The sequence below is a fragment of the Delphinus delphis genome, chromosome 10 (assembly GCF_949987515.2).
Source record: "Delphinus delphis chromosome 10, mDelDel1.2, whole genome shotgun sequence".
NCBI lineage: Eukaryota > Metazoa > Chordata > Mammalia > Artiodactyla > Delphinidae > Delphinus > Delphinus delphis.
Genome location: NC_082692.2, coordinates 39,421,363 through 39,448,783, shown reverse-complemented (window position 1 = coordinate 39,448,783; position 27,421 = coordinate 39,421,363). Strand labels below are relative to the sequence as shown.

The window sequence follows — 27,421 nt, the reverse complement described above, 5'->3', positions numbered from 1 at the left end:
CCCCCTCAAGTTTGTTGCCGTTGCTCCCTCTTCACAGGGTCAGTGATGGAGCAGGCCCTTTTCCGACTTGGTGTTCTGAGAGTCTTTGACTTCCTAAGAACTAATGCAGGAGGAGACCCACAGAGCTCCAAGTTTTTTTAAAAATAAATTTATTTATTTATATTTGGCTGCATTGGCTTTCTGTTGCTGCTCGCGGGCTTTCTCTAGTTGCGGCAAGTGGGGGCTACTCATTGTGATATGGGCTGGTGGCTTCCCTTCTTGTGGAGCACGGGCTCTAGGCATGTGGGCTCAGTAGTTGTGGCTCATGGGCTCTAGAGCGCAGGCTCAGTAGTTGTGGCGCACAGGCTTAGTTGCTCCGTGGCATGTGGGATCTTCCCGGACCAGGGCTCGAACCTGTGTCCCCTGCACTGGCAGGCAGATTCTTAACCACTGAGGCACCAGGGAAGTCCCTCCAAGTTGTTTTGTCTCAACAGTTAAGGTCAAGAGCCTGAATAAACTAGAAGGAATATGCATTAGAAGTCAGACGTGGGATTTTGTTTCAGTTCCACGTTAATTAGCTATATGACAATCAGTAAGTCATTTGGACTTCAGTTTTCTTACCTGTAAGATGGAAATAACAACATGTATTCCCTACTTTATAATATCGTTGTAAGGGCAACATCCATGTTTGTCAACATTTGAGCATTGTCATCTTAAACTAACCATGTAACCATGGTATTCCAGACCCTCATCTGCCTACTGACTGGACATCTACACATGGGAGTCCAAATTCATTTCAGCCTCAACTAATCCAAAACAAAACTCCCTGTGCCTCCTCCCCTCCCCTGCCTAATACTGCCACAATCACAAAACAAAGCAACACGGGTTTTCCTCCTCAAATTACTCTCTCATTAGCCACTGAATTGTTCACACACACCCGCCCCGCCCAATTTGGTCACCAGATCCTGTCTTTTCTATTGAATCTATCCTTTTTTCTCAGCGCTCCTTATCACTGCCTTTGTTCAGGTTCTTACTTCATGCCTGAATTGCTAACTTGTAGCTGGGCTCCCTGGATCTAGTCACACACTTCTTCCAGTCTATCGTCTATACAAATGCTTAGCATAATGATTTTTTTTTCAAATTCGGAAATATTTAAAACCATCAACAGTATGGTGAATAACAAATTCCCACTTCCCAGCTGTCAACAGAAGGATTTTTGTAAAACTTACATCTGATCGTTCCCTGCTTGAAACTTTCGGTGGCCCACGGGACCCTTCATGACCTGGCTCTGCCTGCCTCTCCATCCTCGCATTCACCATCACGCTCCAGCCACTCACAGGTACTTGCACTTGCCCCAGTTTGCTGGGCCTACTCAGGAGACCTTGAATTTGGGCGTTTCCTCCTTGTTTCTCCTGCCTGGCTGATTCCATCTAAGCTTTAAAGGCTCAGCTTAAGTGTCTCGTCTGTCTGCAAAGCCTCCCTTATTCCCATTTCCCCGTGAGCTATGCTTTGCATACTTCCCAGAATTCACGCAGTGTATCGTCATTTGTTTACTTGTCTGACTTCCCCACTCTCCTCAAGGGTGGAGACTATAACTTTCTGGCGTATGGAAGATAGTGCCTAAACATTTATTCAGTTGAACTGGATTGGACACTCTGCCAGCCCATTGAGATGCCATTACTTGTCTGTGTGAAGCAAGCAGTTAGGTAACTGGACAACATGAAGCAAGCTTGCTGACAGCTAAGAGCCACTGTAGGATATCGTTTAGTCCTGATCCCACAGAGTAGTCACAGATGAAAGTGGACTGGCCACTTTGGTTCCAACTTACGGTTCTTCTGTCTCTGTGTTTTATGTAAAGATATCTCAGATGCAGTATGCTTACATGTCCCATCAAGAGATTGTTGCCATTTTTTTTTTGTTGTTGTTGCCATTTTTAATGGATAGAGAGTAGCAGGTTCGTTACGCTACACAGAGATCATGTCACACTGGGGTCGCAGGTTAGGAAAAACCGAATGTTAGAAGTTGCAAACTGGTAGCCCTGGGCAGTTCCTTGCACAGTGCTGTGCTCTTAGAAACATGAAGGAGTCCCTTAAAGGGCTTAAAATATATAGTATGGAAGCGCAGCATAAAGAATTCACTGTGGTCCAAGGTCAAATGTAATCAGTGCTGTGGTGATGGTGCACTAAATGTTTAGGGATCTCCTGTACCTTTCTTTTTCTTTTCCTGGTTCTCTTGGTGCTCTGTGCTCTGCTTTTGTTTGTCAGTGATCAGCCCTTTGGTACTTACTGCTTTAGAGAAACCTAATAGGACAGCTGTGATAGGGAGGGAGGCCTAGATTGTAAATAGCTCTTTTCTTGGGCTGCCAAAAAGGAAGAAACTTGGGTGGAGGGGGATGTTACTACCATCCTGTCTGAAGCTAAGATTCCAAGCAGAGAGATGACAGTTCTCTATCTTCATTTAGGTTTTATTTAATATATTCCCCATTCCCCCAAATTTTTCCCCATGAGCATTTAGAAGAAATGCTAGTTAGAGCAAAAGGAGGGGGAAAGGCCTTACCCAGTTGGGAAAGTTGCAGCTTTATGCAGGAAAGTGCTTATCTTTCTACCTTGTCTTTTCTAATTGTTTTGAGGTAGTTTTAGTGCTGGTATGGGATATCCAAACTTAATCACCTCTAAACCGGAGACATGGAGGTAAAAGTTAGAAAATGACAGAGAGCTTGCTCAGTTCTGCCTTTTTGTTAAAAGCAAGGGCAGTTTAAACCTCAGTTTTAAGGTTACTTTGGGACCTGGATTGAGATGGTTGAAGAGGTAGCAGATTCCTAATGCAGTACTAGGAGCTGACAGACCTGAGCTCCCAGCTGCTTTAACCAGTGTTACTATTCCCTTTTTCCCAACTCCTCTTGTTTATTCCAGTCATCTTGCTATTGTGTGCGACCTTGTATGACTGCATCTTCACTTCATCTTGTCATCCGGTTAGATCACAAAGTCCCTGTTTGGCCAAAGGCCAAGAGCACCATAAATGGGAGCTTTGGATCTGCCACTGATTTGGCTTGTAATTTGGGGCAAATAATTTGTTTTTGGGTTTTAGTGTCACCTAGTTTATAATAGAATGATGATTTTTTGTCTTGTGGGGCAATTTGAAACTAAGTATGAAAATTGTACCTCCTAGATTTTCCAGATCTGTTTCACTTTCCATCGTTCTATTCATTGTCAGGCATAGGTATATTATTTTTGGTTTAGGAAATGAGGTATAAATGTGACAAAGAGATCATTGCTTTTAACTCTTTGTTTGAAAGGTGCTATAGGAATCCAAGCTTAATGGAGGATGGGGACACCAGGAAGAAACTCAGGCTCCTGACCTTGTCACCAGCTTCCTTAGTTGACAAGGAACAAATAATGTAGCTGTCAGTACACATGTCCTCTCTTTTCACTTAAAATTTATCTTAAGCTTTTAAGCCAAATACCTACATGCTTATTAAAGTGACCCATGTCACACATATACAACCATTTATTATTAACATTTCATTTTTTTCTCTTCTTTTCCCTGTACATAGGTTCCTTCCCCTCTTTAAAAAAAAATTCTAAAAAGACTACTGCATGAATGTATTCTCACTGTGTTTTACATAGTGTGGTAGAATAGAGAGCAGAACGTGAAAGTCCCCCTTCACCACTCTGTGGTGCCCCCGCGACACATGCTTCCTTCCCCAGAGGGAACCACTGTCAACACTGGATGAGCATGCTTCCCATCGCCATCCAAGGGGGTGTGTGTGTGCGTGTGTGTGTGTGTGCATGTGTGTACTTATAAAATGAGGGCTCATCTTTTGAATATTATACAATGACTTCTTTTTTTTCACTTTACTGTAACACAGCATATCTTATAAAATCTTTCCACGTCAGGACAAATAAGTCCACCTTGTTTTCTTTCCTTTGTTGTTGTTGTTAACTGTTACATAATAATTCATTTTATTGGGGTACCTGGTATTTAACTCCCTACCTATAGGTGGACGTTAAGTTTGTAGTTCTTACTCTTACAGTGGATCAGTCCTAACAAGGATGTGTCTTTGTGCGCGTGTACAAGCGTTTCCGTTGGATAGTGCCTGACGTGGAAATGCTGGCCCAGAGTGAATGCCTATTTTTGGTTTTGGTGGGTGCTGCCGAATTGTCTTCCCAGAGGAATTCACCAATTTAAACTCATACCAGTGGTGTTTAAGAGTGTTTGTTTCCCTGATCTTTACAAGCGTTTTATAACGTCATCATTTTCATTTTTGTCAGTCTGATAGGTGAAAAGTGGTATGTGATTATTTTAATTGGCATTCTTCTAGGTTGTGTTTCTGTAGATATAGCCTTGTCTGATTTCTGCCTTTTAGGAATCCCTCAACATTGCCAGTTACTTGATAACATTTTTTCTTATTTTCTTAGGCTGAATCTCTCTATTTTATGTCCATCAATTATCTGTGGTGTAGGGTGGGAATCGTTTCACTTCATACAACTTTAGACAGGAGATGGGGTAAACTTGTGCACTCAATTTACAATCCTGATAAATGTCTCTCATATATATTTTTTCTCTACAATATTTACAATTTTCTTTCTTTTTTCTCCTTAGCATTACATTGTAACCTCTATTCTGTCTTATTACACAGCAATATAAATAGTATATAATATTCTATCTGTCTCCACCTTAGTTATCATAGTCATTGCTCTGTTGATGAACTTTTAGGCTATTTCTAAAGTTTTATTGTTACAAATAATGCTGCTTCCAACATCTGTGTATAAAGGCTCTGGGCCCAGATGGTTTTACTGGTGATTATAATTTTAGTGCTCTATGTCAGTGATTCCGGAATATAGAAATGTGTAGATAGCTGCTCAGGTGATCTGTGACTTAAACCTAATACTGATATCACCCAATAATGATAGCACAAAAAGCAAAAACTTTAGACCAGCTTCCTTTATGAATGAAGATGTGAAAATGCTAAGTAAAATACTCTCAAGTAGAAGTCACTGATATGGCCCTAATGGATAATGGCCAAATAAGGTTTACTCCAGGAATGAAAGAATGGCTCAACATTAAGAAAGCTATTGATAGGGCTTCCCTGGTAGCACAGTGGTTGAGAGTCCACCTGCCGATGCAGGGGACACGGGTTCGTGCCCCGGTCCTGGAGGATCCCACATGCTGTGGAGTGGCTGGGCCTATGAGCCATGGCCGCTGAGCCTGCGCGTCCGGAGCCTGTGCTCCATGGCGGGGGAGGCCACAGCAGTGAGAGGCCCGCGCACCGCAAAAAAAAAAAAAAAAATTAGTTGGTTCACTGTGAAAAACTATGATATTATCCATAGATGCAAAAACGTATTTAAATTAAACAGTATTTCTAATACATTTAAAAAGGAAAAAAATAAGATACTTCCTTTACATGTTACAGAGTGTCTACCTCAGACTAACTGCCAATAGCATTAGCAGGACAAAACAAGGCTGCCCTCTACTACTTAATAGTATTTTAGAGGCTCTGGCCAATGTAGTAAGGATGAAACAGAAGTCAGAATTAAGGCTTTGAGGATTAAATGAGATGACATTTCAACCGTCTTAGTCTGATATTTCTGATTCAAATAAGGCACTCAAATTGTAGATTCTGTTGTTATTCTTTTTATTACCAATAAGACATATTCACAAAGGAAAGACAGAATTGTCCCTTGCATTTTAACACATGTATCCTGGTGCTTTTATGAATGTGGGTTCTTTGATCTTGGTCCTTGTGGTTGAATGATCCTGATTATCTGGTCTAGAGTTTCTCTCAAGACTTCAGTCACCAGGAGTAGAGGTGGGTACTCAGTACCTGTAACTGACTGAATGGTTTGGTTCAGTGATTTTTTAAAATTTTTGGCTGCATTGGGTCTTCGTTGTGGTATGTGGGCTTCTCATTGCGGTGGCTTCTCTTGTTGTAGAGCATGGGCTCTAGGCGTGCAGGCTTCATAGTTGTGGCACGCGGGCTCTAGAGCGCAGGCTCAGTAGTTGTGGCACACAGGCTTACTTGCTCCACAGCATGTGGGATCTTCCCGGACCAGGGATCGAACCAGTGTCCCCTGCATTGGCAGGCTCATTCTTAACCACTGCGCCACCAGGGAAGTCCCTGGTTCAGTGATATTTTTGATGACCTTTCAACGAGCTGTTCTTACAATCCTGACAGTATTCAGAGACACGAGTCCCAGACTGAGTGAGTAATAAAGTTACCAATGAGGAGAATGATACAGGAAAACAAGCTCTGAAATGATGACACCGTTGTCTTGATACTTGACTCCTTGTTCAGCACCCCATTGTGTACCCTCAGTGCTGTGCATTTCTGTAGTAAATAGCTGCTTTCTTTTATCAGGAGTCATGTGGAAGTAACCCGTTTGGTTAACCACCACACAGAATTCTTTTCCAGGCAGCTAGATGTCTCTAAATTTGGTTTGTGACTTCAGTCTTTTTTTATCCCCCTATAGCATCTGGAGAGGGCCAAATGTGAACTGTGTTGACAGCACTGGGTATACACCTCTGCACCATGCTGCTTTGAATGGCCATAAGTAAGTATTAACGTGCTACATTCCTGCCCCACTCTTCAGAACCCAGGCCTTCAGATTGTCTTTTTAAATTTTTTCCTTCTGTAAAGGTGTACAAAGCAGGGATGCTGAAGAACAGAGAAAAACTAAATTTAGTCCGTCCAGAATTCTTGAGTCTCTCTTTAGTGTATAATATAAACATCCTTCCCCACCCCACTCCCAAAATAACTTTAACCAAAGGTTAAGTTTTACCTTTCTTCTGCTTATTCTCTTCCCCTTTGAAATGGGGCAGTGCCTTGCAATGATCTGGATACGAAGCTCAAATGTGGGGCAGCCAGAACATAATGGTGCTGGATGATGTATTATGTAACCAGTCCCTTTATAAACTGAAAATAGATCGAGTGGTCATGAGAAACTTTCTTTCTGTTGACTTTATCTTTCTGCTTGCCACTCTTTCCTCATAAAATTAGCCTTGTCCACAACAAGAACCATTTTTAAGGGGAAAAATAAATAAATAATATGGCCTATTTAATTCCCTTGAGTATAGAGAGGTTATCAGGAATTTGTGATTTGTGTGGGGTTTGTCTGGGAAGTTTTCTGGAGAAGGTGTGCTTTGGCAAGGGGGTGGGTGGTGGTTTGAGAGAAGGCACAGGTTTCAGTGGTTTGGCAGCTTGAAGAGGGCGCTGCCCTTCAAGTGAGGTAGAATGGCAAGGCTCAGAGCAGGAGCAGGCCGAGTGGTGGAGTACAGAGCGTAGATTTGCCAGGAAGAATGAAAACCAGAGTGTAACGGAAGGCAGGGCATCGGGGAGTTTGAGGCCTAATACTAAAGGAGATAAGCAGTAGAAGTTTAGTTTTTATGAGGAAGGATTATTGGGACCATTTAGATTTTTCCGAGCGAGAACAGGGCCCTACCACCTCATGGTATTCTGTCTCACTTTTGCAATATTTGGCCCAGCCTAATTGATGCTGATGTGCCGGAAAGAAGCAATGGCTGTTTCCTTCTACATGAAACTTTTCTAAGATATATGGAATGTGATCATTTCCTGTAATGTGGTCTTTTCTATAACCATCTTAGACAAAGCTAACAGAAAATCTGTAGAGACTCCCTCCACCTTAAATGGTGGGGTAACCTGAATTAAAGTGAATCTTTAAATGACTGTAGCTTGTTAGCCAAGTTCATCTCCAGATGCTGTTTTATTTACAGTGGAGATTTTCTTTGACCTCATGTGCGTGGGGATAGTTATACATTTATATCTACTTAATTAGTGGTGTCACCAAGAAGGAAGCCAAGTCCTTCTTTCTGGATGTATCAAGTGATACCATATGCATCTGGCTTATGTTTGCAGCCACTTTAATTCTGCTCTGCCTGTCCGCTTCCAGCTCCCACATCACTAAGTGCTCTGAATAATGTGGTGAATAATGATATTTGTTTTGCATGACTGCTTTTATGTAAATTCTATCCCTGAATGCTGTTTCAACATCACAAACAAGGAAACATTGCAAGGTTTAGACAAGGGGACCAGACGTTTTCAAAATAATGGAAAATAGATGGATTATGTAGGAAGCCCAGATACACCGGGAGGTGATGAGTCAGTGTAGTGTGCCTCAAGATGGCTCAGCTGCTGTCAACAGCTGTACAAGTAGCTCATGGAATAAAAGGAAGAGCTGGGCGGTGAGCTCAGGTAGAGATGGGGAGCCAGGTGAGATAATCTCTGTGAAAGGGCTTTGTGCCAAACAGATGTGCAGAACTGTTAGTACGAAAGACTTGTGGGTTCTGCAAACTCATGATCGATTTTTGCCTTCTAGGGATGTGGTCGAGGTTCTTCTGAGGAACGACGCGCTGACCAACGTGGCTGACTCTAAAGGCTGTTACCCTCTGCACTTGGCAGCCTGGAAAGGAGATGCCCAGATAGTGCGATTGCTCATCCATCAAGGGCCCTCACACACCAAAGTCAATGAACAGGTTGGAGGGAAGGGAAGCTTTCTCCACTCAGCTACAGCCAGACCTTGGCAGCCCCATCACCGTCTCAGTCCCGTAACTCAGATCTCAGGGAACCAGCTCTTCCCTGGCCTAAGGGTGATTCCCCTCTTCCCAGCGCTACTCCTTCTAGTGCGCCAGGGAAACCTTGTACCATGAAGGGTGCATTTCATATGCATTTGAATCATGCAGATTTGGAATAGTACTGTAACAAAGTTATAAATACTCACCTCAAGTGCAAGACTGGAAATAATGCAAATCCTGCAAAATTGCCCAGAGTTCATTTCAAACTGGTGGGCTTTTGCCATCAACGTGGCAGTGCAGCTTTAGCTGGTAAACAGAAATACTCCCAGCATGTGTTGGTACTGTGTGAACCATGCCATTGTTTTACATGCATCAGAACTTGCAGGAGTGGTGGTACGAGTGCTAGTGCTGAAAAATGAACTCACAAAGCCACGTGAGTGGAGGTCTGAGGTGATTCAGCAGAATGAAGATCATTTCCATGTGTCCTCTAATGTTCATTTACTACTGACCATGCTTTGACAAAGCAGAGAGAATTCTTAAAAAATAAAAAAGGCAGCATTTGAGCAGAAACACCACACACTGGCCATGGATTCAGGTACTCTGAGACTGTACCTTCTCTTCTTTATATTTATTCCTTTGGGAAAGTTATATTTGAATTATGTAAGTTCTAGACAAACCTCTCCTAAAATACACCTCCCTGTAGTTTGGATCTGAGATGGTGTCGATTTGCGAGGAGATGGGCCCTCTCTGAATGACAAGCCATTCTCCTGTTGCCCTCTCTGCTCTGAACTGAAGTAGATACTTTTCTTATTTGCTTGAAGGAGAGAGATGCTGCCCTTTCTCAGTAAGCTTAGGACTGTTTCACTAGTGACTTTGCTGAGAGGAGATTGTTCAGTCACCTGTAGGATTAGATCAGGGTTATTCCTCAAAAAAATAGGAAACCATTCTTGAAGTCCCCCTGTCAGCAAGACCATGCACATTCTGTTAAGAGCACATTTTTGATTCAGAGAAGGGCAGCTTCACTGTGAGGGGTGAGAAAACTACAGCAGTGCTCCCAGCTCTCTCCACTTGGAGATTGTTTGTGTACAGCTGGTCATCCGCCTCCCTTTCCCCCTTCTGGCTGTATTTTCTGGGTAGGTGAGCAACAGACATTCAAGATCATCAATGAGGATGTTTGTTTTATAACATTAGGAAGGAAAATTGTCTCTTTAGAATTGCCTCTTTAGAACCTACATGCAACTTTACTCCTCCTGGCTAATGTGACAGTAATTTCTCTTATCTGGAGGAAATTTATAAAAGAGGTTTGCTTTTAACTAATATTCCTCAATGTGGAAAAAACTAGTCACCCATTAAAGTCCTTCTCGTTTAAGAAATTTTCAGCCACCATTTCTAATCCTGTCTTTGCTCACTTTTGCCTTGGAACACAGCTGCTTGGATTTTTGAGCCACTTGAGTATGCTAGCTTGTCCTGCTCACAGCCGCCTCCCGCCTGGAGTGTCCATTGATAAGTGGGACCCAGCCCAGTGCTTTGCGTATCTGGCAGGCAGGTGGGTGGGGCAGGGGCTGGGCACAACGTCTGCAATAGCTCGAAAAACCTAATGCATCTAGGCAGTGGTTACAAGTATTTCACTGATTTATTAAAAACCATTAACGTTGCTTCAGTTGGAAGCTTGGATGAGAGGGGTGATGAGCGCGGTGCCCTGGAGGTTGTCTTCCCCATTAACTTCCTTTTGAGGCACCCAGAGGGCAGATCCAAGTTGTCTAGTGTTGGGCCCCCTCGGGGCTGTGCATTGCTTTGATATATTTCATCCATTTTATCATCACATTTTCTTTTCCTCTCCTTTTTATAGAATGCTCTTGAGATCAAAGAACTCAAAAAGTACGGCCCCTTTGACCCTTATATCAATGCCAAGGTGTGTACTTTTCGCTGCCAGGATTTCTCTGCATCATTTCTCCAAGCTGCACTTTCTCTTCGGTCCTCTCTGGCTTCCACTCTCATCCACTCAGACTCTTCTTCATCAACCTGACGTTTGTCCGCTTCAGCCCATCTGCTTCTGGCTTGCCTGGGAATGGGAAAACGAAGCTTCAGTGGGTTTTGTTCTTGTTTTTAAAACCCATACCAATTCTGGAAAGCTTGGGTGCTTTTCCTGGAATGGCTGAAAAGCTTAGAAGTGGCAGAACTGGGGAAATAGAAGGAACCATATTATGGGCATAATTTACTATTGTGATTTCTAAAATCATTTAAATTCAAAAAAGAAAAGTGCAATTAAAAGATGTTACGCAAAGTAGCTCACTTTTTAATAAGCACAGAAAATGATTAAATTGTACTTCCTAGATTAATTTTTTTTTTTTTAAGTTTGCTTTCGATATTTCTCTTGAGATGGAATCCGAACAATAGCTTGTGGTGGAGGTGTGGCAGCCAGGGCGTGGGTGACTCCATTTTGCTCTTAAAAGCTGCTGGTGTGGCTCCCGTCTCTTTTCCTTGAGTTTGTGCCTGGGGCTTTGAAGCCTCAGTCCCTTCTCCCCAGCCATTAGCTTCTCTCTCTGCTTGGTCACTCTTGGCCCTTGGAACAGCTCAGAAATAGGAAATGAAGTTGCACGGCCAAGCAGGGCACTTGCCTTGAGTCTCCTTCCCCCGTGAGGCTGGGATAAATAATGGGCTGATGGGCCTAGTGATGAACGTTCAGCCCCCGGCCTCGGCCCTCCACTGCCTCTGGAGGCAAAGCTGGTGGGTTGGGTGATGGTGTTAGCCTGTCTCCTCTGTGCTCTCACCTGCTGTTTTGACTCAAGGTTTCATTCAGATGAGGTTTGCTTTTTGGCAACAATCTGGAGTTTGGCTGAGTCACTGCATTATTCACATCAGCTACCTTTCACTTGGCTCTGAATAATACAGCAGCTGCTGGGAAGGGAAATGTAAGGTCCTTCTGCGCATTTCCAAATGCAAGGCAGATATTTCATGTTTTTCTTTGAAAATACTGATTTAGCAAATGAAGGACCCTATGGGCTGGACGTCGGCAGGCTCTACGGGAGATTTCCTTCAGCTATTGGGCCCTAATCGTGGAAAAGCAGTTTGATCTGGAGTGGGGGAACACAGTAGTTTTAGTTTGCCCACACTTTCAATTCTGTTTTCTGATCTTCAAGATAGGAAGATAGGAAGATACTTCATCTTCTTTTATTTTTTTGGAAGTAGTGCAGCAGAGTGGAAAACCCTCACAGATCAAGTCAGACCCAAGTTTGAATTCTGTGCTGCCACTTACTGGTGTTGACTTGAACAAGTTACTTAATTTCTCTGAGCTTCAGTTTCCTCTTCTATAAAATGGGATATACCATCTACCTGGCGGGATTATTTTGGAGTTCAAATAAGATCATGTACATGAAGTAAAAATATCTGGTTACTAGTAATATTTGAGGTCCTAATTTTAAAAGGTATATACCATGTGGTATTTCTGAAAGGCTGTTTTGGAATTTATTCTTTGTTACTAGTGAGTGAAGCTTAATGCAACATTGCTGTATTGGTCCATTCAGGGTTTTGTTTAGGGGGGAAGCACCTTGAAGTGATTGTTTCCCGACTTGGTGGTTACTTTAGTTAGCTTATAAAGCTCTGATTAAAGGGTAAGACTTTTTTTCTTAAAAGCACATTTTCCTATCCCTTGATTTTGCACACATAAAAGAAATTTCGTCTAAATGGAATAAGAACTTACTTCTCTCTTTGGAAATACAGTCTTCCCTCAGTATCTGAGAGGATATTGGTTCTAGGACCTCTGTGGATACTGTGTTCAAGTCCCTTATATAAAATGGTGTAGTGTTTGCACATAACCTACTTCTAACCTCCCATACACCTTAAATCATCTCTAGATTACTTATAATACCTAATAATACAGTATAATACGATAATACAATGTAAATGCTGTGTAAATAGTTGCCACTTGGTAAATTCAAGTTTTGCTTTTTGGAACGTTCTAGATTTTTTCCCCTGGAATATATTATTTTTAAGCATTACCTTTTAAATTTATTGATTTATTTATTTATTTATGGCTGCATTGGGTCTTCGTTGCTGTGCGTGGGCTTTCTCTAGTTGTGGCGAGTGGGGGCTACATTTTGTTGTGGTGCGTGGGCTTCTCATTGCGGTGGCTTCTCTTGATGTGGAGCATGGGCTCTAGGTGCACGGGCTTCAGTAGTTGTGGCACACGGGCTCAGTAGTTGTGGCTCATGGGCTCTAGAGCGCAGGCTCAGTAGTTGTGGCGCATGGGCTTAGTTGCTCCGCGGCATGTGGGATCTTCTCAGACTAGGGCTTGAACCCGTGTCCCCTGCATTGGCAGGCGGATTCTTAACCACTGCACCACCAGGGAAGTTCCTCTCCCAGAATATTTTTGATCCATAGTTGGTTGACTCATCAGATGCAGAACGCGTGGATTGGGAGGGCCAACTGTACTACCCTTTGCCTCCACCCCACCCACCCCCCCCCTCAAAGGCCAAGTGACGTAAACGCCGTTAAGGGATAAGGCTATTTGGGTTGTGCTAAGAATGCAGACTCTTCTCAGGCTGATTCAGTTCTAACCTCCCTAGGTTTTATGGGTTTTCATTGACCTGGTGTGTCTAGGAATTGTTTTTGCTAAAATACATTTGTGTGCTAAGTCCTATCAAGCACCTGTAGAAATTAAGAAGTTGCAGATGCCTTTCCTGGGAGCAGAGATGGTTTTCATGAGCTTTTATCTTCCTCTTTACCATATGGACCTTTTCCTGTTTCAGCAAGTCAGCATAAACCAGTCCAAATGTACGTCATCCTTAGCTAAGGTGAAACTATTAAAATTGTTTACTTACCCCCTTTTAAAACAATTTTAACTTAGTCTGAATATCATAAGATGAGCAGTAGTCAAAGTCGTTTTATGGTAGGTCTGTTTCTCCAGACACTTAAAAGTAATTCACAGGGGCTTCCCTGGTGGTGCAGTGGTTAAGAATCTGCCTGCCAATGCAGGGGACATGTGTTCGAGCCCTGGTCTGGGAAGATCCCACATGCCATGGAGCAATGAAGGCCGTGCACCACAACTACTGAGCCTGTGCTCTAAAGCCCATGAGCCACAACTACTGAAGTCCGTGTGCCTAGAGCCCGTGCTTCACAACAAGAGAAGCCACCACAATGAGAAGCCCGCGCACCACAAAGAAGAGTAGCTCCCGCTCGCCACAACTAGAGAAAAGCCTGCGCACAGCAACAAAGACCCAATGCAGCCAAAAATAAATAAAAAAAAGTAAAAAAAAAAAAAGAAGTCCATGTTCAAATTTCACCAATTATCTCAATAATGTCCTTTAGAGCAATTTCTTTTTCTGGTCCAAGATAGAGTCCAGGATCATACATAATCTGAAACAGTTATCCTCAGCCTTTTCTAGTCATTCATGACATTGACATTTTTGAAGAGCATAGGCTGTTTGTTTTGTAGACTGGCCCTCAGTTTGAGTTTGTCTGATAATTCCTCTTGATTTGGTTCAGGTTATACATTTTTGGCAGTAATGCCACAAGAGTGATGTTTGTCCTTCCTTTTTAGTGCATCGCATCACCAGGCACATGATGTCAGTTTGTTTTGTTCTTGATGATGATGAATGATGTTTAAGTTGGTGTCTGCTAGGCTGGTAACCTTTTTAATATTAGTTTTCCTGGGCTTTACCCTCTGAGGTGCTACCTTGGCAGACCTGGGGTGGGGCTCAATATTAGTTACCTTTAAGCTCCCTTGTAATTCCAAAACGAAGCTTGTTTAAGAACCACTGATCTAGGCTAACTTTCCACTAGAGCAGGATTCCTCTTTTCTCACCTAAAACGCAGGCCATCTACCCCTTATTTTATTTGTTTGTTTCTCCTAGTAGCAAGCAGAATTACTCTTGGCAGCCTCTTTTTGAATTCCACTGATTTTTGGTTTCTTATGCTTGATTGATACCTATTTTCCTAAACCTTCCCTCTGTTGGTCAGAGTTCTGCCTTCAGAGCTTTGCAGAGTAAGTCTGACTCCTCCTCCACATGAGGAACTTGGTTCTCATGCTTTTCCTGTGTCTTCTAAATCTTTGTAGACCCACTTTGTCTTTTTGTTCCAATTTGGGTATATTTCTAGAGACTATACCATCGTTGCTCCAGAGAGCTGTAGCCCCGGTGTTCCTAACTTAGATATCTGTCAGCGGTGGACAAGAGTGCAGTTGGGCTATAATCCAAGCACTGGGAGGTGATGGTTTTGAATAGTTCCCAGAGGAGAAAAGTCACGGGAATGTTTCTAGATGGTTTTCTGCTGTTTGTAGTTTATGTGTGTGTGTGTGTGTGTGTGTGTGTGTGTGTGTGTGTGTGTGTGTGTGTGTATAAAACACATAAGTAATGGATTTATACATTGAATGGGGTCTCCAGATATAAAGGGTATAGGGATTTTTTTTTTTTTTTAGAAGTAATGACCTAGCAAGGAAAAAATGAAAGTGGGTCTCAAGATGAGTAGGAGTGGGGAGTTTGTGCAAAGCCTTGGGGGAAAATTGGGATATTTCATCTCAGTCCCCATCCTTAGTCCAGATTCATAGTAGTATGATTCTGTGAACTCTTGGGGTGTTGTAAGCACCCATGGTGTGATTTGAAAGGTGTGAAAGAGAGGGATTCCAGGTGGTTGAGAGTTTGTACCCTCCCTGGAATCCCTCTCTTCCTTGTGGGTCCATAAATCCAAAACTTTAGTGACTTCTTGCCCTGAAAATTGTTAGGCTCCAAGGGGAAGCGGTAGTAAGAGCTCATTGTGATGGCCTGTGTTCAGTAGTCGAGAGATGTGGTCACCACAGACGTAAACTCAAGAGTATTGTAGTTACCAGAGCATGTCTGGCAAGACTGAAACATAAATAAGATGCTTCCTACACTGTGAATATAAACTGCAGAGATGTGGTTAGGCCATTTTTAACATAGGCAGGCAGTTTGCCTGGTAGTGATCAAGACCATGCCTTTAGCGAGGCAGCTCTGTGGTAGCTGCTTTAGTTCTGGCAAAAACCCAGAGAAGACTTTTTTCCCCTAGAGTTTTACAGTTCTTCAGGCCCTAATGACATACTTTTTACAGATTATTCTGGTTGTTGGGAGACAACTTGGATATAAAAGAGATAGCAGTGTCTACTTCAGAGTAAACGAGTTTTTTTGGACTGGAGTTTTAATGAGAATAAGCTGACTTTCTTGGCCCTTGCTGTCATGCTAATCTTGAGATATAAAACCCTGAGAATCCTCTTAAACTTCTTTGAGTTGCAACTCTGCCCCAGGATCCCTCTACAGGAAGCTCCTGTGAGTTTTCATTGCTGTAGCTGTCTTTTCTTCTCATGAGAAAGCGAGGTGACAGCTCTAAGTTTTTCATGCCATAGCTTAATAGGAAGTGGGCATATGGGTGGCCTGAAAGGTTTGTTCGGCACAGGGAGCCCCAAGGATTTACTTCCAGCCCAGCGTTTCTCCTGCCCTCCAGACTTTCAGGTTGACGTGGAATTCGCCCCTTGGACCCAGCTGTATCACAGGAGGCCATTGCTAACTGGCTGTGTTCTGTGGCCAGAGAAGTCTGTCTGCACCTTCTCAGCAGCTGCTCTCCTGGAGCTGTGTTGGAGCTCAGTGCTGCTTCCTCTGTTTATCTGTGTGCATTTATCTTTGCATGTGGCTCTTGCTACCACTCTTTCTGTCCTTGTTTCATTAAAAAAAAATTTCTTTGCTATCATTCTGGCCTTTTGGGGCCTTGCGCCTAGTAGCCCTGGATCTTTCTGATACACTTGGTGTAGCTGGAAAAAATGATGCAGTTAAATGCCAGATCAAAAGCAGATGGAATTGCATGCATGTTTGGGTAACTTCTAGTCTGTTACTTTTAATATCATTAATAGAATTGAAGCAATTGTGGAAACATTTAATCTTTACCTTTTGACCACTGAAAGGTGCATAATATTGACCTGAAGGACACATGCCCTCAGAAGCTTTGTTTCCCCAAAGTGGCAGAAGCCTCCTGGATAAATTCAGGAATCTCAAAATCTTGTGGGAGAATTATTATTTTCATTAATGCTTCTAAAAATGGAGAGGTCGTGGAAATTCCTCTATGCCTGCTCTAGTTATACATTGTCAGTAGTAGTAAAAGAAAGATCATAATTGGAATGATTAACATTTTGCTTCTGATGGTTGATAAAGCACAAACTTCTCCTGCTTTATCTCAGGTTCTCCCTTTAGTTTGAAACAAAATTGACATCAGAGGACCTGTGGGGTTGTGAATTTGAATTAATGGCAATGTTACAATCTTGAATATTTTGCACCTCTCACACAAAACATTCTGGTGTCTGATTGTATCTTTCTTACCTAAGAAACCCTTCTTGGCACAGTTGTAGGTCCTGCATGCATTGGCTGGGGCAGGCTCCTGGAGCAGGCTCAGGGTGGCATCTGGGTCCCGCGTTACTCTGTGACTGAGCTCAGGTGCCTCAGTCCCCTGGCAGTGGCTGTTGGCTGATATGTTGAGAGTGATCTTGGGTGCTCTGCTCTGTAACTTTCATTGTTGGCCAATTGATTTGCATGCATGGAGCTACGCAGACGACAAACTCTTTCCAAAAAGCTTGTGTGCGAGGCAATGGATGGTCAGCAGATCCAGAATCAGGACCACGGGGTTGGCTCAATAGAAATTGTAAAACCAGTTGAAGTTTAAATTGAGTCAATGGCAGTGATATTACGGGCATCCATCTGTGCCAGGGCTTCTCCCCGCGGCCTGCTGTGTTCCCAAGGTGGCTCTCCTTGCCGTCTGGAGACACGTCTACATTGGCACAGAGGAGACTACAAAGGCTGAGGTGCCGACTGCTCCCCTCTGGCAGTAACTGGGGCAGATGAGGCTGACTGGAGCAGCCGGGCTTGTTTGCGGGATTCTGACATAGTTCTATTAGTCCCCAGGTGTTGCTGCTATTTTTCTCATTTAAATTTCAATGGTTTTACGTGTGATTACCCCAGTTGTCTGCCAGTCTGCTGGTCACCTTTCTGACATCATCCGCCTGTTGACTCTTTAGAACAATGACAACGAGACGGCCCTGCACTGCGCAGCACAGTATGGCCACACGGAGGTGGTGAAGGTCCTCTTAGAGGAGCTGACTGACCCCACCATGCGCAACAACAAGTTCGAGACGCCTCTGGACCTGGCTGCACTCTACGGGAGGCTGGAGGTGGTGAAGATGCTCCTCAACGCACACCCCAACCTCCTGAGCTGCAACACTAAGAAGCACACCCCTCTGCACTTGGCAGCAAGGAATGGCCACAAAGCCGTGGTCCAGGTCCTCCTGGATGCCGGCATGGATAGCAATTACCAGGTAGTGGGGCGGACGTACCTCCCAGGCCCAAGGGACGTAGTCATTTTGGAAAAGGCACAAGCGCCATGCTGCTGGGCTGTGTTCCTATTTAGCACGGTTCACATCACATGTCAGATGCTTCCATTTGCTGACTCGTTGTAATGAGAAACTTTAGAGACAAAGAAACTCCTCCAGTGAGTCTGTTATTTTTTGTTTCTTTTCAGGGGTAATACATGGTCATTATACCCTGAAAAGACATGCTTATGGACTCTCTCTTGAAATTAGAAAACTTTCATTATCTTCCTATACCTGTGTTCCCACTGCCACCATTAGCGCCTCCAAAGTCCCATCAACTTGATGTTGCCGACAGGAGACTTAACATTTCCCTTTGTTGGTAGCTTTCTCCGTTCAGATGAATGGCCATTTCTTAGGCTTTGCATCCACCAGACCACATTTGAAGTTAAGGTGTTTTCCCCCCCCTTGTACTTTTCTTCTCATCATTCCTTCCACCCAGGAAGGTGGGGTTTTTAGGAGTGTCACCAATAGGTGGTTCCAAGGGTAACAGTGCAGTTATTCATGTGTGGCCTCCTGGTGGCACATCAAACACCCAAGTATGGGCCACGATTGTGGTTTTGGAATCCAGACAAGAAAAGTGGGAAAGATAATGACAGAGGACTTCGTGTGGTTTATTTTATTTTCCTGTCCCTTCTTGTCTACGTCCCGTTTGTCGTGTGAAGCCACGCCAAACCTGGGTCACTGTTCTGATGATATCCTGCTCTGCGCTCTCATTTGCTTTCCAGACGGAGAAGGGCAGTGCTTTGCATGAGGCTGCTTTGTTTGGCAAGACCGATGTGGTGCAAATCCTGCTGGCTGCAGGTGAGAGGTTGGCAGCGCTCTTGTCTACACAGCATGCCAGGGTTGGGATCATTTCCCCCAGGATCCCTGGAGGGGGATTTTTACTGGCTGCCTTTGAACCTAATATGTGTATGTCTCCACTGGTTGACTGCAAATGTACGAAGTTCTTGTATAGCTGGATAAAATATCTTTGGATGAAAACGTTGGTTGTGCTGCCAGGAGCATTAGGTATCCTGGAATTTGACCCTCTTTGAGGCTGGCTTGAAAATTCTCACTCCCCTGGTCCACCTGGTGTGCCTTTCTAGGAATTGACGTCAACATAAAAGATAACCGTGGACTGACTGCCTTAGACACTGTCCGGGAGCTGCCATCTCAGAAGAGCCAGCAGATAGCAGCACTGATCGAAGGTATGGGTCCATCTCCCTGCCGCAGGGACCAGGGGACACGCTGGCTGAACCAAGCCACTGGTATTTGGTGCAGCTTTTTTTGGTCTTTCCATGTAGATCACATGACTGGAAAAAGAAGTGCAAAAGAGGTAGATAAAACCCCCACAACCCAGCCACCTCTCATCTCCAACATGGACTCCATATCCCAGAAGTCTCAGGGTGAGTCGGCTCTCTTCTGCCAGCAAAGGGGCTCTCAGCTTGAAAAGAGTTGAACGTTCTTTGGCAGAATGGAAAATCTTAATTTAAATAATTATTTTGGGGGATTGGGAGTACTTAGTAAGTTCATATTCAAATTCATTTTTTTCCAACTACTATATGAAGTTTTCTTGGGCAAAGCTTAGGCCGTGATGGTGGACTTTTTCTTTCCTACTTTATTTTATTCTCTGCTTTTAGAGTTGGCTCTGTGAGAGCTATCCTGGGATGTGTGGTAGACAGGATGATCTCAAGATGAACTCAAATCTCAGTGAAACCTTTTTTTTCTAACACACACTTTAGTGCCTTGAGTATAGCTGGCTCACAGTAAATATTTAATGAGTGTCATCTGGTTGGTAGATGTGTATATGGCAGATTTTAGTAGTCTATCATTTGTCCAACACATGTGGTCTGGATGCTAGCTTGGGCAGTCCAGCCTCTCCATCATTAGCCAGGATCCACCTTTTCAGATTGATTGAGCAGCCTTTTGGGTCCTAGGTCTGATGAATGAGAAAGACAAAACACTGGCTGACACCTCCCCCAGATACAGATCACAATGAAGAAAGCTCGAGAAACAGAGCAAAGCCAGATACTGAAAAAGGAAAGGGATTTTTCAGAGGAATGCAGAGATGCAAGGGTTCAGGGGTTCTCAGCCTGTCTTTACTGTAGAGTCCTTGTTCCCCTCCCCTGGTCACACTTTTTTTCTTGACCTCATAATTTGCTGGTAATGGGATTAGTAGTTCACTAAGCTCTTAGCTTTCAGGGATTTTACAGTTACAGTTTTGACTCTTTGCAAGTGACCCAGAGATCCCTGGTCTATAACCAGATCCCTGGTTACTTTGCAGAGTCACAAATTTGGATCCCAGGCACTCTGAGGTTCGTAGTTGTCTAGTGAGTGAGTTGTAGCTGCACAGCGCCTTCATCTCAGAAAGGCTTCACCACCCTCTATTTTGCTTGGGCACATGGAGGTTCTTGTTAAGAATTTAAAGGGACTACTGAAGTTTTCCAGTTGTACCTTGCTACATCTTATGGTTTAAGTTTATGCTGTCATGGCATTGAGGTATTTGGGAATTTATAACGATCTTGGGAGATGTCCTTCATAGATGTCAAAGGTTCCATATTGAATTGGAGAAAAATCTGTTCATTTCTCAGAGTATGAAGCGCAGATGAAACTCTCTATATTTATTCCTGTCCGTGGAGAAAGCCGTGATTTATTTTCCTGCTCTAGGTTAACGTTGGTCAAGTTCAGGTGGCCGAAGGGGCTTTGGGTTGTTCCTGTGGTGGGAAGTCCAAGACTGTGCTGTCCTCTCACCGACTCTCTTGCCTTCTAACCCCTCTTCAGGTGATGTGGAGAAAGCAGTGACTGAACTGATCATCGATTTTGACAGCAACATGGAAGAGGAGGGTCCCTACGAGGCTCTGTACAATGCTGTCTCCTGCCATTCATTGGACAGCACGGCCAGCGGGCGCTCGTCTGACCGGGACTCCATGAGCAGGGAGGCCGAGACGGCGGGAGTGAAAGCTGCTGGAGTGAGGCCTGTACGTGGCTGACCCTCTGTACCGGGGTTCTGTTGTCCACCTCTGCTCTGCTGGGGAGTGGGAGAGAGGATGTGCGACCCCCAGTGCCAGCTGTGTTTCAGGGGCCTGGGTCCCACCCACCCTATTCTCCTGGGGGCTCTGCACCATCTCCCTCTTGCTTAGTGTGGTCAAACTCTACAGCTTGTGTTGAGGTACAATTTTAATTTTTCCAGTTTCAATATAACCTGTTTGCATCCTTCTGTTACTTTTTTGACCTTAGAGTAAATTGAAGCATTTTATTTCTATTTAGCCTCACTGCTGCTTCTGTCTTTGGGGCCTTTGCTATATATTGTTTGTTTCTTTCGGGAGAGCAGTTCTGTCGATGAAAGAGCTTGCTAAATAAGTTCCTGTCAGCCCTGAGTACATGTTCACCTTCCATTTGCCCTAAAAAATTTATCCATTTGTATTTGGACAGATTTTGTGTTCAGCAGGGTTGTAGCAAGGCTTAATCAGACAGTGTATGTATTAGTATGTACATTCCTATTTTTCCCATAGTTATAACCCCTCCAGCCATTGAAATAGTAGGATGGGGACAACCCTGAATTTTTCCCTCTAAAGGTCAACCTTCCCATCTGACTGCTTCTTTCTCTAGCCCTTGCTTCTTCTTCTTCTTCTTCTTCTTCTTTTTTAATTTTTATTTATTTTTTTTGGCTGTATTGGGTCTTCTTTGCTGAGCGTGGGCTTTCTCTAGTGGTGGCGAGTGGGGGCTACTCTTCGTTGCGGTGCACGCGCTTCTCATTGCAGTGGCTTCTCTTGTTGCGGAGCATGAGCTCTAGGCGTGCGGGCTTCAATAGTTGCAGCACACAGGTTCAGTAGTTGTGGCATGTGGGCTCTAGAGCACGTGGGCTTCAGTAGTTTTGGTGTGTGGGCTCAGTAGTTGCGGCGCACGGGCTTCAGTAGTTGTGGCTCATGGGCTCTAGAGCGCAGGCTCAGTAGTTGTGGCACACGGGCTCAGTTGCTTCGTGGCATGTGGGATCTTCCCAGACCAGGGCTCAAACCTGTGTCCCCTGCACTGGCAGGTGGATTCTTAACCACTGTGCCACCAGGGAAGTCTCTCTAGCACTTGCTTCTACTTCTAGCCTTATACATTGTTCTCCAGACTCCTTACCCCCATTTTCTCTCCCAGGGTTTTACTGTGAGCCTAAGCCTGAATCAGTGGTCCCATGGCCCTTCCTTCCTGCACTGTTGAGGTTTTGAGCATTGCACTTTTAATAAACAGGCATTGCTCTAACAGGATCCCAGTGATAGTCCCACCTTGAGGCATATTTTCAGGTGTATATTACTTCTTCCTGTTGGAGAGGCTGGCCCTTCCCTTTTGGTGCAAATCTGGCTTATGACCATTTTGATGATCCCTTGGCTGCCTGGTGATCCTCAGGCTTTTCATTAATTCCCTGGGAATGGCCTGCTGTTTTTGGTGTTCTTTTTTGTTCGGCTTCTTGCCCTGCCCTGGGATAGTCCCAGCATTTCAGTATGGATTTTGGAAAGGCCCACCAGTCTTGTGGTAGAACCCCTAGAGCGGGCGTAATCGAGGACTGTGATGAAACTCCTTGTCGGTGGTGAAAGCAAGTGCACGTGCCGAGCACCGCTCACACAGTGCTTCTGCAGACAGAGCTAGGGTTTTTTTTGTTTTTTTATTTGTTTGTTTCCACTTCTTTCACCGTTAGGTACAAATGAATTAGGGAAATCCAACCTGTGGAGGAAGGTGTTGCTTTCAGTGGCACTTACAGGTGATGCCCATTAGAGGGAGCTGGAGGCTTTGCAAGAAGAACACGGGATTCCTGAAGGAAGCTTTGAAGGAGCAAGTTCCTGTGAGGCTTAGCCACTGATTTACACAGGTTCTTTGTTCATCCCACTGTAGTAATCTAGCCTCCTATGGTCCTGCTAAGTAGAAACTGATACATCTTGGGGTGCATGCTTTGCCACTTTTACTTGAGTATGTTGTTGCTGTGCTGCCTTCCTGGTCCTTGGTAATTAACTGTGGCCAAGGGACTGTTCTACGTCTGGTAAACACAGCGGATGGTATCTGTAAATCAGCTTCATAGTTCCAGGCCCCTGGGCCATAGTTTTCACGGTAGAAAAGACCATGAAAGACCCATGCTTCTCTTTCCTTCCAGGGTCCCTGGTGATTACCTCTTCCACAAGAGCCTTTCACATTGTTCTTTCTAGGCTCCTTTAGCCTTGGGAAGGCTTCTAGGATGAGTCATTTTTGTTGTTGTTACGTTTCATTTTGGTTTTCCTCAGCTCTTTGTGTCCCACAGTTGGATAACTGGTGAGATTATGGGCCTGCTCCGTCTGCTGTTCCCCTCCTTACAAGGTGGCCCTGGACCAGGCTTGTTCCTACGCTTCTGGAGCAAAGAAGGGTGGGGAAAGTAGACTTAGTGGGAAATCTGACCTCAAAAGCTTTGTTCAGCTTGACCATATGAACTTGTTTTGGAGTCGTATCATGATATAATACCAAGCAGTAAAGCGTGTTTAACAGAGAGATCATGGATGCCAAGTGCTAACTAACCCGGCGGCTCCTAAAACATGAGAAGTGTCTTTCCTTGCAGGTTTCTCTGAGGCTGTCACATAATTCAACACTCACCTCCACACCGACGTGTAAAAATACTCTCGTTCTAGCAACACAGTGGACTAACCTGCAAGCCAGGGAAGGAGCTGGCAGGTCAACTCCTGTTTCAGGTTCCCACCCCCTTCCCTGTAGGAACATTGACTCTCAGGCATAAATAGGACTGTGGGATATAAAGACGCTAAAAGTACAGCAGGGACAGTGGCAAAACTCTCTTCAGCCTTCTTTCACCAAAGATCATTCTGTGTATTCCTGATACTGTCTACCCATGATCTAGATAATCCCGTCTTCAGTGAGTTTCTTGCTCTAGAGCAGGGGGTTGGTGAACCAAGGCCCACAGACAGCTGCCTGTTTTTGTGAATAAAGTTGTATTTGGAACATAGCCATGCCCAGTCATTCACATATTTTCTGTGGCTACGTTTGTGCCCCAGTGGCAGAGTTTACTGCAAACCCTAAAATATTTACTGTGTAGCCCTTTAAGAAAAAGCTTGCCAACCCCTGCAAGGGCAGATAACTGACAAATAGTCCTTTTTTAAATGGGCTGAGATGAAATAGGGTTTTCATATGCTAATGGTACATAATAGTAATCACTGAAGGAGGTGACCAAGGATAAGAGACAGTTCTGAGGTTTGAATAACATTCAAGTTTGAGCAGGAGTTGATGTTTTTGTCCTTGATTGCTTTCCTCATTACTTCCCTAATAATTTTGGTTTGTTAGAACTCTGACAAGTTGATTCTTTTGATTTAGTGTTTCCTCTTTTTAGAGTAGATTGGAAGTTGAGCCACTGGTTTTCCTATACTCGAGTTTGTGTATCAGTATCATGAAGGACATTTTCTGATGAGGTAGTTGTGTGTTTTCAGTGCTGATATTTCTCACTGTGGTCAAGGATATGACAGAGGTGTTTATAGTCTCTGCTACAAACATCAAAAAACAAAGAGCAATGCTAATTGAATTGTGTATGTGTGCAGGGTTCTCCATCTTGTTCAGATACTAAACGTTGAGTTTAGTCTTTCAGGGGAATTCTTTACATTATTCTTTTTTATTTCCAAAGACTGAGATAAGAGTAAACCAAAGAGTTAAATTCTTGAAAAAAGACATAGTAAAATACTTATTTTTTCTCTTCTACAGAGGGAACGTCCTCCGCCTCCAGCAAAACCACCACCCGATGAAGAGGAGGAAGACCGCATAGATAAGAAGTATTTTCCCTTGACAGCTTCTGAGGTAGAGGGTTGAAGGTTTACTCCCATCACTGAAATATGATTTTTTGGAAAGTGCATCAAATGCGTGCTTAAAGAAGACTTTGCTTTGTCATTGTTTTTATCACCTCTTTGGATTAGTAAATTTGCATTGTGTATATCAGTAATCCAAAGTAGGACCTTTCAAACTCACTCAGAAGTACTGAGCAAGGAATTTTACTAGGCTCTCTAGCAGATGGGCCAATTATTGATCAGCCGTGCCACATGGGAAGCCAAACATGCACATTTTCCTGGCTCCATTAGGCTAAACAGTCTCACTTTTGGCTCTTGTACCTGTGTTGTCTTTTGATACAAAGTGTGGAGTATCCCCCTAATCACTGTTCTCTAGACTGGGTCAGATTAGCAAGCTTTGATGCTTGTGACCCAAAAGGCCTTATTTCTGTTTTTGCAATTTCCCTCTTCATTTCATATGAAGAATCTGCACCAGGACAGACATGGAAAATGTCATGAAAACTCAACTAGAAGAGAAATAAGAGTCATGGGGGCAGGGGAAATCAAAGGAGGTAATTTGAAAAGAATAGTTCACCTTTTCAAAAAAGAAATGTTATCCTGGGGCAAATGGTTCAACCTTCTCACTTAGGTATATGAAGAAAATCATGTTTTCCTTAACCTTTCATCTTCACAATGCTCCTTTAACACTTCCTGCCATTCAGAGAATATATTTATTGTTTATTCAAAATATTGTATAATTTCAATAGTTTTTTGTAGCTCATTCAATGCCCTATTGTTCTTTAACTTAAAAACCAGCTAACATAAACTAGTCAATTAAGTCTCATTACTTTGTCCCCAGAAGTCGGAGTTAAGTTTTTTTTACTGCCATGGACCATCCAGTGAGACAGGTTCTTTTATTTAATATAAACATATGCAACCAGAAGGATGACATCAGTTTGACAAAATGTATAAATACAAGGAAGCCCTTTTTAGAATGTAAAGTCAGTGTTGGAGATAGGGATGATTTCTGTGCTAGGTACAAATTCCGTCCTTATTTCTTCCTATCCCTTAATTACAAAATACTTACTATCATGACTCAACTAAGGGGTCTCTAGAATTACAGGCTCTAGGGTAATAATACATTGCCAGCAGATACAAGCGCATGTAGTAAACCCCTACACGTTTTTATATAGAGGTTTGCTTTATTACTCCCTTTTTACAAGGAGAAACCTAGTAATATAGAGCGTATTCAGTTGGGGCTGGGTCTGTGTAAATGCCCTATACCACCTCTTTAACAAGGACTTGGATTAAATTTTCTGGTGCCCAAGGGTAAGGGCAAGGCTCCTAAAGAACTATTGGATAACCAGCACTTTCTTTTCTCCCAGGACTTTCTAGGGCATACAGTTTGGCAATAATACTGTATCAAAAAGTAGGGGGAGGGCTTCCCTGGTGGCGCAGTGGTTGAGAGTCCGCCTGCCGATGCAGGGGACACGGGGTCGTGCCCCGGTCCGGGAGGATCCCACATGCCGCAGAGTGGCTGGGCCCATCAGCCATGGCCACTGAGCTTGTGCGTCTGGAGACTGTGCTCCGCAACAGGAGAGGCCACAGCAGTGAGGGGCCTGCGTACCGCAAAAAAAAAAAAAAAAAAAAAAAAAGTAGGGGGAGAAATATCCCTATTACTCTCCTGGATTGGAGACTGTGTCTGAGCTACATCTTCTAGGACTCGCCTCCGAATAGCCTGGAATCCTGGATCAGTTGGACAACCATAGTCAGTATTTGGAAGACCCTGAGAACCCTGGCTTTGCTTCCTAAGTGATGATTATAAGTACATAAATATAGAGATGATGTGCTCTGGGTTATTATCCTTTTAATGATCAAGACAGATTCTGTTTGCTATAGTCTGAGTGGATAAGTCTTCTCCAGAAATAGACTTTTTTTTTTTGGACTGTATTCTTCACCATCTTCATTTCTTATACTCTCAAAGCTTTAATACCCTAAACCTCATTCATATCCTAGCAGGCGAGCAATCTGACCCAGTGTTCGTTTACTGTTCTTGAGGCTTCTCATTGTCAGATGGCCCTTAAAAGCCTTTAAGAGAAGCTGAGTATACTGACTCCAGGAGAGCTGATCAGAGTAATGACCAGATCATGAAACTGTCTTAAAAAAAATTAAACATTTTCACATATGCGTGTGCACACACACAAGCTAGTTAGCTGTTTTTGCCCCACCAAAGGGGCTGCCAACTGCATCGGACTGACCGGTGCCTTCTCTATGCTTAGATGTGCTAAATGTTCATGGGAAGTTGCAGCTGCTGTGGTATCTCTTCCCAGAAAGCTGCCCACACCCCAACTGGCCATTCCATTGGTCACAGTTGGGTGGTAACTGGTAGTCGCTTTGCTCTGCAGCAAAAATGTTGCTTTCCATGTAGCAGAGAATAGTTTTTTTTTTTTTGGTTTGATTTATTGCAAGCCCTGGAAGAAAGGGGAAAAAGATTAAGGAGTAATTTAGTAAAGAGCAGAATCCTTTGTTGTGAATCAGTTATTGCCATATTCACTATGACACAGGGCTTCTTGAGTGGGAGCTAGGAAGACTTGAAGAAAAGCAGTTTATTGCTTTTTTGGTGAGATTTTAATCCCATAGCTGGCAGAGGCCAGGACCAAGAGGAAAAGATCACCCTACGAGTTGTGTGGGTATGAGCAGGGGACACTCATTAGACATCTGAAGGAGGGAGAGGATTCTGAATTGGGTGGAGAAACCACACTTTCCAGAAAAAAAATGAGGCCAGCTTGATCCAGAATCAAGG

At 43.7% G+C, this 27,421-nt stretch overlaps 1 protein-coding gene across 7 annotated transcripts in view; it reads left to right on the top strand.

Annotated features, from left to right (window-relative positions):
* Positions 1-27,421, top strand: part of ANKS1A (ankyrin repeat and sterile alpha motif domain containing 1A) — a 187,626-nt gene that overhangs the window by 67,236 nt on the left and 92,969 nt on the right. For 4 of the 7 annotated variants that reach the window (XM_060021970.1, XM_060021969.1, XM_060021968.1 and 1 more), the window contains exons 2-10: positions 6,450-6,530; positions 8,313-8,469; positions 10,358-10,420; positions 17,519-17,815; positions 18,595-18,670; positions 18,955-19,056; positions 19,153-19,254; positions 20,630-20,826; positions 24,560-24,652. In XM_060021970.1, coding sequence (XP_059877953.1) covers positions 6,450-6,530; positions 8,313-8,469; positions 10,358-10,420; positions 17,519-17,815; positions 18,595-18,670; positions 18,955-19,056; positions 19,153-19,254; positions 20,630-20,826; positions 24,560-24,652 — 1,168 coding nt within the window. Of the gene's footprint in view, positions 1-6,449; positions 6,531-8,312; positions 8,470-10,357; positions 10,421-17,518; positions 17,816-18,594; positions 18,671-18,954; positions 19,057-19,152; positions 19,255-20,629; positions 20,827-24,559; positions 24,653-27,421 lie in introns of those variants that run through there. The other 3 variants (XM_060021972.1, XM_060021971.1, XM_060021973.1) reach the window with 2 other exon arrangements.